At 41.2% G+C, this 9,748-nt stretch overlaps 1 protein-coding gene across 7 annotated transcripts in view; it reads right to left on the bottom strand.

The window, feature by feature from the left end:
* Positions 1–938: 938 nt before the first annotated feature.
* Positions 939–9,748, bottom strand: part of LOC110961023 (suppressor of tumorigenicity 7 protein homolog) — a 69,391-nt gene continuing 60,581 nt past the window's right edge. For 5 of the 7 annotated variants that reach the window (XM_051951903.1, XM_051951907.1, XM_051951902.1 and 2 more), the window contains 2 exons: positions 5,879–6,021; positions 939–1,386 (listed from right to left, as the gene is read on the bottom strand). In XM_051951903.1, coding sequence (XP_051807863.1) covers positions 1,291–1,386; positions 5,879–6,021 — 239 coding nt within the window. In that variant the 3' untranslated portion in view covers positions 939–1,290. The remainder of the gene's footprint in view (positions 1,387–5,878; positions 6,022–9,748) is intronic. The other 2 variants (XM_051951904.1, XM_051951906.1) reach the window with 1 other exon arrangement.

Here is a 9,748-nt window from a genome sequence, read left to right as displayed (position 1 = left end):
GCTTCACCGAACTACCGCATCCTCTGATTTCCGGCGCTCTAGGAGCCTATTCGTTGCGCTGATTGATTGTATACCTACCCAATTGCTGCAGAGAGATTTGAAAGACAACCTTTTAGCCCGCCTCCCTCCCTGTCGAGCGTGCCCAGACCCTTGTGTCTTCAGAGCATGGGTCTAGCGCGGCTAGGCTACTGGATCCATAGATTTGTTAAAGATTTCTATATCATTGCAAGATAGCCACACAGCTTCACTGTAACTATGACAACAAGTGAACACCATGTCAGCTGCCTGGTGATCACATGACTGCGATCTCACTACAAATCCACCACAGTAGACTTACCCATCCCAAATCATACAAGGCACAATCTGTGTTTCTGAGTCCCGTCAATTTCCGCCGCCTGCTACATATTTAGGTCACATGATTCAGTGTCCATACATAATGTACGCATGCATAACACACACCTGAACTAAGCACAAGTACATTAAAGGTTTCATCCATCGGAAATCATACGATGAGTGGGCAGCCTTGGCGGAGTACTGTGCTCTCTCAGTGCTTCTCTTGTTTCAGTGTGTCAAGAAAATCCACTATAGCCTTGCTGACAGACCGAAGTGAATGTCTATTGATAATCTGTTAACAGTCATTGGACATTGCCTTAAAAATATCCATGAATGTATCAAACTCACTGCTTCCCTCAGCATCACAGTAGACTAGATGGATGCAGACAGAACTCTTCTCGTACCTGTGGAATGAGCTGTTAGTTTGTGGATGAAAACATATCAAACAAATATGTGAAGGATTCCACAGACAATAAAAACCTACCAGCTTGTATTTCAGGAGCCCAGCAGTAAGTCAGACGACAGCAGCTCCAGGTAAACGATGGCTGGCTGCTGCTACAGCCAGTTCAAACACCGGCAAATCAAAATGGCGGGAAGAAGCTGGCTTGCAGCAATACACAAAAAGTCCTTTATTGTATTTTTTTTCCTTTTCACTTTTTTAATGATGGCAATTGATCACCTGTTTTTGTACAACAAAAGAACAGCTTTAAATGATTGAAAACCCAAAAAATGCAAACATATCAAATAAAGTCAAAACCAATTCTGGATGTCACTGTTTTGCCTTTTTTTTGTTTCCCGCCTCCTTCGTCTGTTCTCTGTTTGGTTTGAACTCTGGTCTTGGCACAAAGGTGTGTCAGTCTAGTCCAATGCAGCGTTCTGGGTTTCAGTTCAGCTGTTTCTGTCCGGATGGAGGTCTGCTTTCGGTGCTGGTCCTGGTTCTGGTCCGGTGGGTCGGGGTCAGATGCGGGTGAGTTGGTGCCAGAGGCTGGACGGCAGGATGCTCTCCACCTTCTCCATGATGAAGTTCAGAGGAGCAAACAGCGTGCTGAGGAACTGCAGGGAGACACAAACGCACAGGTTGGTGCACAGTTTAAGGAAATCCAAACTTCAGCAGGCCGACCCAAAACTGAACAGCACTTCCACGAACCACGGCACAACGAAGCAGCGTTCATCTCATAAAGGCAACAAACTATTCCTTCAATGAAGCATCAGTGTCCTGTTTGAAAACTGCAGCTGAAAGTGTCACAAACAGCTACGTATTGTGTGCATAAAGCCACTGAGTTTGTTAAAAAGTTCCATCTCTATGACAACTAAAGAAAATCCACATTAGTCAACACTTTGTGATACTTTAGAAAAGATCAGTGAGCGGACCCAGAGTTAGGACTCTTCTGATAAACATGAATTCATTGTTGATTAAATTTCTGCAATCATCCATTATTGCGACTTAAAGATTTCCTTTACAGAAAGTGATTCTATATTTTAGAAATGTTCAAAAACCATTTTTATTGTGCATTTTAGATCAATATAAAAGTAGCTGAGCTGTTTGAAATTTAGTTAAAACGGGGAGAAAACCATGCAGTAAGTTAATGAATGTATGTTTATTGTTCTTTTTTAAAGTTATTTTCTTTATCTGAAAAATCTAGAACAAAGCAATGAATGGACATAAGTCTCTTTTCACTGCTATATTTATCATTCTTCACCCTACACAATGAGCTAGTTTGAATGAGGTAGCATTGCAACAAAACATTTAGAAGTAATAAACATTTATAAGATCATACATAGGAAACTCCTCATTAGACAAACTATTTCACAGTGTTCTGTGTGTGTTACTTTCTGTTCCTCAGTGTGTCACTGTATCCAGCTACCTGTCTTTTAAAACCACCTCCCATGCAAATCAAGTTGTTTTCACCTTGTTAACATGTCTACATGGTGTTTTAATGCACGATAAAAGCTGCCAATGCCATGGCTGAGCATTTGTGTCTTGAAACTGCAGTGTACCGATGAGATAAAAGCACACAATAGTTTTATAGTGTCTGGAAGAGCAGCAGGTGAGTTGTGTACTTGAGCTGTAGCATTACATTTAAAATATTTACAGCTGGTTCATTTTCATAGAGGAAAAAAAGTAAAATCTAACTTTTATACACAAAGATGAGCTTTAAAGGGTTAAATCAATGATCACAGAGAAACTCTGAGCCAAAGTTAAGCCAATTCTCTTCAGTCATAGCCAGTCTGAATCACCGTGCCTGAATCCTGTGCAGTAATTAGGTGAATTAATTAATTTGGTTTCTTTAAGAACACCATGTCATAAGAAATATTACTGTTCAAAAGTTTGGAGTCACTTAGAAATATCCTTTTTTTTTGGAAAGAAAAGCATTTTTTTTCAATGAAGATAACAGCAAATGAATCAGAAATACAGTCTCAATATTGTTAATTTGGTAAATGACTATTCTCGCTGGAAACAGCTGATTTTTAATGGAATATCTACATAGGGGTACAGAGGAACATTTCCAGCAACCATCACTCCTGTGTTCTAATGCTACACTGTGTTAGCTAGTGGTGCTGAAAGGCTAATTGATGATTTGAAGACCTTTGTGCACTTATGGTAGCACATGAATAAAAGTGTGTGCTGATGGAAAACAGGAAATTGTCTGGGTGACCCCAAACTTTTGAGCAGTAGTGTATGTATGCATATAAGATTATTTATTCTTGTAACGTAACGTACTGAGCATTCCATTTTGAACCAGCAAAAAGATCTGTGGTTGTAAGGCACTAAGTCAACTATCATTTTATGTCCTGAAACAAAAACTTTCCACTTTGTGTGTGGCTGCTGTAGTGCTTCCTTTGAGGACAGCGCTGCTCACTGTCAGGTTGATGTTGTGGAAACAACCAGTGAAGAGGAGCTGGAAGGGGAGCAGCTGAGGGGTGATAGGGGCTCCACTGGAGCAACATGGAGGTCATAGAGGTTCACACTTTGTCGGATGGCAGATAAAAGCTGGTAGTGTGGCGTCTGCCTCACACATCGCAACACACATCTCTGTTTGAGCTTCAAAGAGCACTTCAAAGTGATCGTGTGTGTTGTATGTGTTTGAACTGTGTGGGCAGCAGGAAGATATTGACCTTATTATGCGGATTGGGGTACCACTCCTGGCGTGACCATCCTATGATCCACATACTGTATAAGAACACTGACCTTTCTGCTTGTGCCACATAATCACAGAAATATATCTTAAGTGTGGGAAGACACAGCAGATCACTATTCTGTGTTAGCAGATACTAATCAGTATCACAGTCAAAAAGCACAAATGTGATACCTGCAGGAGCCACTGAGTGATCAGTAGATTAAATACAATCCAAAAAAATATAGGATAACCCTTTTATTTTAATAATAACTTAATAAACTTGAAACCAATGGAGAACATACGCTGATTATTCTGATTGCTTTCTGCATTTATTCAAGCACAACCACAGTAACCTCCTCAGTGTTTCACATACAGACAGCAGGTTGTGTTTAAACATCCTCTGACAGGATCTAATCTATGCAATGAAGTGATTGTTTAAGTTTAGCCGCTTACAGCCTGAATGTTAGCCACATACATTAATTATGTGTTATGTGCTGTGTTTCAATCAATCTCTCGCCTTCAAATGCATAAACCAAAGTGTCGGCCAATGAGTTGCACTGTTTATTGTTTATTAGGATCCCTATTAGCTCCCACAAGTGGTTGCTAGTCTTCCTGGGTAAAGCAGATCGCAGATTTCGACAGTGAAAAAATACGTATGTAATAAAAATCAGAGATCAACCCTGTAGTCTGGTTTTAGATCAGAGTTTACTCTAAAAAACCAAAAGCCTTTTAGCTAGCATCCACCGATACATGTGAGGGAATGTTGGTAAACTGCAGCTTCAGAAACCAACCAGAGTAACACTGTCCCTCACTGGTGAAAAAGTGACACGCACACATGCAAGTACTGTACTAAGGTGTGTGTGTGTGTGTGTGTGTGTGTGTGTGTGTGTGTGTGTGTGTGTGTGTGTGTGTGTGTGTGTGTGTGTGTGTGTGTGTTCTCAGCAGGTAGATAGTATCTGCTGATGGTGTCACATCAGAGAAGACGGATGAGCTCACTGACATTCCAGCAGAGCAGCACAGCGCTGCAGTCTGCTGGGTGGGGGCTCTACATTAAAGAGGGGAGTCTGAATGCGGCTCATTTGTGTGCGAAGACATTTATCTAATTTATGAGTCCACGTCACCATTTTGGTTTGACAAAATAGCACGTCATACTTGCTGCACATCAACTTCTACTGATGACCGAGGTCTAAAAAGTTGGTCAAAATGTTGACGGACTGCATTTCTAGACAGAGATATGAATACATCCATATAGATACACTTTCTGGGGATCTAATACCACCCTCATTTGAAAGTATTTCACTTTTTTTTTCCACTTTCAAGGGCCAACAATTAAAACTTTTGCATCTTTCTGGTGCTAATAATTTGGGTCTGCGGGAAACACTTTTGTCTGTGTCCTTACCGAATTTTATGGCCGTGGGAGTGATATTTCTACAGATACGTACACTTAAAACGGCTTCCACATGAGATCTTTTTTGAGGGTGATAATACAAAGAACTGGCAGCTCTGAAATTAGACAAACCGACTTAGCACACAAATGATGGTCATTAAAGACAAAATGGGCAATACAAAGGGAAATTTTTGAAATAAACTGGTCATCCTCTAGGGGGCTGCACAGTGGTCTAGTGGTTAGCACTTTCGCCTTGCAGCAAGAAGATCCCCATTTCAAATCCTGGCCTGGGCTTGGGATCTTTCTGCATGGAGTTTGCATGTTCTACCTGTGCATGCATGGGTTTTCTCCGGCTTCCTCCCACAGTCCAAAAATATGCTGAGGTTAATTGGTTACTCTAAATTGCCCATAGGTGTGATTGTCTGTCTGTATATATAGCACTGCGACAGACTGGCGACCTGTCCAGGGTGTCCCCTGCCTTCACCCAAGTCAGCTGGGATAGGCTCCAGCACCCCTAGTGAGGATAAAGCGGTGTATAGAGAATGGATGGTCATCCTCTAGGTTCTGAAACAGGGTTTCAAAACCTCATTTATTCATTAAATCAAGTTATGTTAGTGTGTGCAAACTAGACATTTTGACCAGAGGGTGGTGCAAGCAGGGAAAGGTCAGAGGGTCACTAGATATGTTATTCCATCCAGCAGAAGTTATGGAAATAAAGCTATTAACTTTCCACATCCATCTTTACTGACCACAAGCTTGGTTAGGGGGAAAGTTTCATGTTCAAAAAAAGGTCAGAGGTCAGCCTCTGAAGACCATCCACAGCTACAGACAGGGTAATCTGAATATTAGCTGTGAATTAAAGGTTTTCTACTCGCATAAAACTTTCTGAACAAGTCTGTGTGTGTGTGTGTGTGTGTGTGTGTGTGTGTGTGTGTGTGTGTGTGTGTGTGTGTGTGTGTGTGTGTGTGTGTGTGTGTGTGTGTGTGTGTGTGTGTGTGTGTGTGTGTGTGTGTGTGTGTGTGTGCGCGTTTGTACTCACAGCTTTAGCAAACACTCCCATGAGTTCAGGGAACTGGTGTGTAAGCAGAGCCAGCATGGCGGTGAAGGAGCAGAGACCGGCTGTGAAGAGGATGAAGAAGGGCAGCTCCTTCTTCGGGTAGACCGACACCTCATGAAACACTGCTTCCACGCGGAACACACACAAACAACACAATGTTAGTTTAGAGCACGACAGTGTCACCACTTACCTCTGACTTCACTGACTGCACTGGTCTTGAAGTTACTAATAACTATTGATGTCTACAACAATAAAACTTTTTATCATAGTAAGTTTTTCAGCTATATTTTTCAGCCATACCTGCAAAAGCCAGCAGGGGGTGAATCATTTTGGTTGCAAAAAGAAGGCATACCATACAAGTCTGCAGAAAGTACCAAACTTCAGATATGACTTTTTTCACCTCTCTAAAGAATTTACTAATGAGTTTATGGTCTCATTGGCAAGTTTCAAGTCTTCTGCAATATAGCATGATGTTCATTTTGTAGATTATGGTCCCATTTAGAGGAAAACAGATCACAAAGCAGGGTACTATGGTGCGTAGTGTCCTTGAGTTCTCACTCAAATCTGGCCATCTCTGACTACATTCGGTTTAAAAAGAGCCAAATGGTGACGACCAAATGCCAAACTTTAGCTTTCACAATGGTACTCAACAAAGCAACTGGTAATGGAACGGTTGTTACATCCAACTTTTGTATGCAATCTAAGGGTAGACCCAGTCACAAACACACAGGGAGTTATCACATGAATCTTCAGTTCCTTTCAGCTCTATGCAGCCTTTGAGCTGTTTTTGTTTTTCAGTAAAATCTCACCACTTGTCAACCAGTTTCCCTGCAATAGGTTGCTATTTTCAATTAATACAATTCTGGGATAAGAGAGAAAAGGTAGGTAGTTGAAGTAAACTAGTATGAAACAAAATAAACTGATGCATTATGGTAAGTGAAGTTCTTAACGACTTAACTTTAGCTTGCCTAAACAATTACAATCTCCTACCTTGTCTGTTGAGTCACTACCAGGCAGCTAATGTAGATTCTCTGAGAGGTGCAGTAATTTAAACTCATGTTCGTGTACCAAAGCATCAGTAATAACTGTCCTCCATAAATATTATGGATAATATTTATTCCGCCAAGGAACACGGCGGAGTTATGTGACAATTGACGTACATTTGTCTTTCTGTGGACAACATCATTCAAAAGTGGATTTAGATGAAATATTCAGGGAAGGTCAGAAATGACACATGGACCACCTCATTAGATTTTGGTAGTGAAAGTCTGGATCCACAGATTTGTTGAAGATTTCTGTATTATTGCGAGATAGCGGCACAGTGACACCGTAACTATGACAACAAGTGAATGCTACTTTAGCTGCCTGCTGGAAATGCAAGGAAAATTATTTGAGATTTTGCTGTGTTTATCAGAGCCGTGAGATTTGTTTAACAGTAGCAATTGTACAATATCTCTCCATATAATAGTCTTGGATGAGAAAGTTTCTGGCAGCAATGACAAGCAGATTAAGACAGGTAAATTTTGTCGTTTAAATTTGAGACATAGAAATATAACAGTAAAATGTTCACCAGAAATAATTTCAAACAAAATGATACCAGAGTCAAAATATGGTAGATCCTCTACCTTTTAAGCACTACTGTGGACTGCAGGACACAATCTGTAGGAGAAAACTGTGTTAGGCACTAACATGCAGACTATGAGTTTCCTTTTTTCAGATGGCATTAAGTACATAACTGAAAAGAAACTAGTCCATATTTTAGCACGATTGTTGTTTCTAATGGTTGTTCACTCTTGGGGTGACCAAGGACCTCAGTCAGTAGTCCTCGTATGTAGAAGGGCTAAATTAACAGATATCGGTTACGTTAAAAAGAATTCTGTTTATCTCTACATTCAGCCACAACATTATGACCACTGACAGGTGAATAACATCAATCATCTTGCTACAATTCAATGTTCTGCTGGGAAACCTTAAGTGCTGAGATTCATGTGGATGTTTGACATGCACCACCCACCTAAACACTGCAGGTCAAGCAACCTTCCACCTCCCATGGCAACCGAAGTCCTTGATGCCAGTTGCCACCCTGAGCAGCACAATGCACCCCGACACACCACACAAACTACTCAGGAGCTAAGAGTTAAGCTATTCACCCAGGTTCCACACTCCCAGATCCAAATCTTATTGAGCATCTGTGGGGTGTGCCAGGATACACCTGATCTAGGTAGATCCCTCCCTGCAACCCACAGGACCCACAGAATTCACTGCCACCATCCTGGACAGGACATTCCCAGAGGTCCTGTGTCCATGCCCCACTGGGTCAGAGGAGTTTTAGCAGCATAAAGGAGACCAACACAATACTAGGCAGGTGGTTATAATGTTATGCCTAATGTATGTAGTTTGAACACTTATTTAGTCACCTTTCTTTTGCAGTTTGACCTTACAGACCACATGCGAGCACAGCTCAAAGACATCACAGTGGGTCAATCTGCCAGGCAAACTGCACAGGCAACAGTTTGTCATCCAAGAGTGTGAGAAATGTAATATGTATGTGTTCAACCACTCAAAGACTATCACCATCAATGACTGTGTCATTTCCCGTATTTTTCTAAGACTTGTAAAGGGCAGTGTGTTTGTCAGAGACTGTAAACACACCAAGTGTGTGGTGGCCTGTCTGCAATTTCACACAAGGGCAGTAAAAGATGGTAAAAGATGAAGGTGTTTCTGTGCTGTGCCATTCAGCCCATCATTGAGTCATTCACAGGTATGAAGTTGAGCTGCTTTTAGTTCTACTACCCTGAGCTGGCCTACCACTTCAAGGACGCTGGGCTCAGCATGTTCAACAACAACTGGAGCTACATCCACCACTTGATACTGGTGTCCAGAAGGAACAATTGCAGCTTGTTGTCAGAGGCTTCAGCAGTTCTGGATTTCTTCCAACACCAGACCATGAATCTGAATTCAAGTGGGTTTGAATCTCGTGCAGGTTCAGTAGGATGGTGCATGAGAACAGTGAACAGTCCTGCCTCTTTGTTTGCTTTGCTGGAGAGTACGGGACCGCAAATACCCATGAAAAGAGGAGAGAGTGTGAGGAGGTTTTACTAGTTTGGCAACAACAGATTAATCTAAAAGAGGACATGTGAATTGCAAAATGCTGATGGCTGTGAGGCATCAGAACTCATCTATTGACAATACAGTCCTGCTTTACCCGTGCTTTAAATATTGTTCAATGAATTCGAAGACAATCAAAAGCACAGTGTTAATTATCACAGCCTCCACCACACTGAGGAAGGAGTGAAAGTTAAAGATTCATAAATAAGTTTAATATTCAGAAAAGTCTAATCAAGCTTATGCATCCACTGTTCTTGGAGCAATCCAAAACAGAGTAATCTAACACTGGTTATCCTCCAAATGCAAGGAGTTGCGTCATCACTGAAGCTTGGAATCCTGCCAGCTAAAAAGTGGGTGGAAGACAACATGTCTTGTCAAACCACCCAGTCGTTTGTTCTGAATATATGAGACTTGGACTCCAGAAGACTGAAGAAATATACTTTCTGCCTTTCCTGCACTATAAATGATTAATAATTATTTGCCTTTTTGTGTTAAAAAATGGGTAGGAATGGAAAATGTTAAGAACTGTGTATAATAAAGCTTTAGGAGGGGCAATTTCATTCCAGCAACCATGAGTCTGCAGATTAAAAGTCATCCTCTTTCATTTTGACACATTTGCTGTAGACCATTGATTCTTCAGTTTCTAAGAGTGCTGTAAATATTTATATTTCCATGAATGTATGTGGTTGCTTTTATTAACTGCAGAAGGTAGCTCTTTGTTGTAAATGTGTTAAGTATGTTGTT

This window comes from Acanthochromis polyacanthus, chromosome 8 (genome assembly GCF_021347895.1).
Source record: "Acanthochromis polyacanthus isolate Apoly-LR-REF ecotype Palm Island chromosome 8, KAUST_Apoly_ChrSc, whole genome shotgun sequence".
NCBI lineage: Eukaryota > Metazoa > Chordata > Actinopteri > Pomacentridae > Acanthochromis > Acanthochromis polyacanthus.
This window is presented reverse-complemented; position numbering and strand designations above follow the sequence as displayed.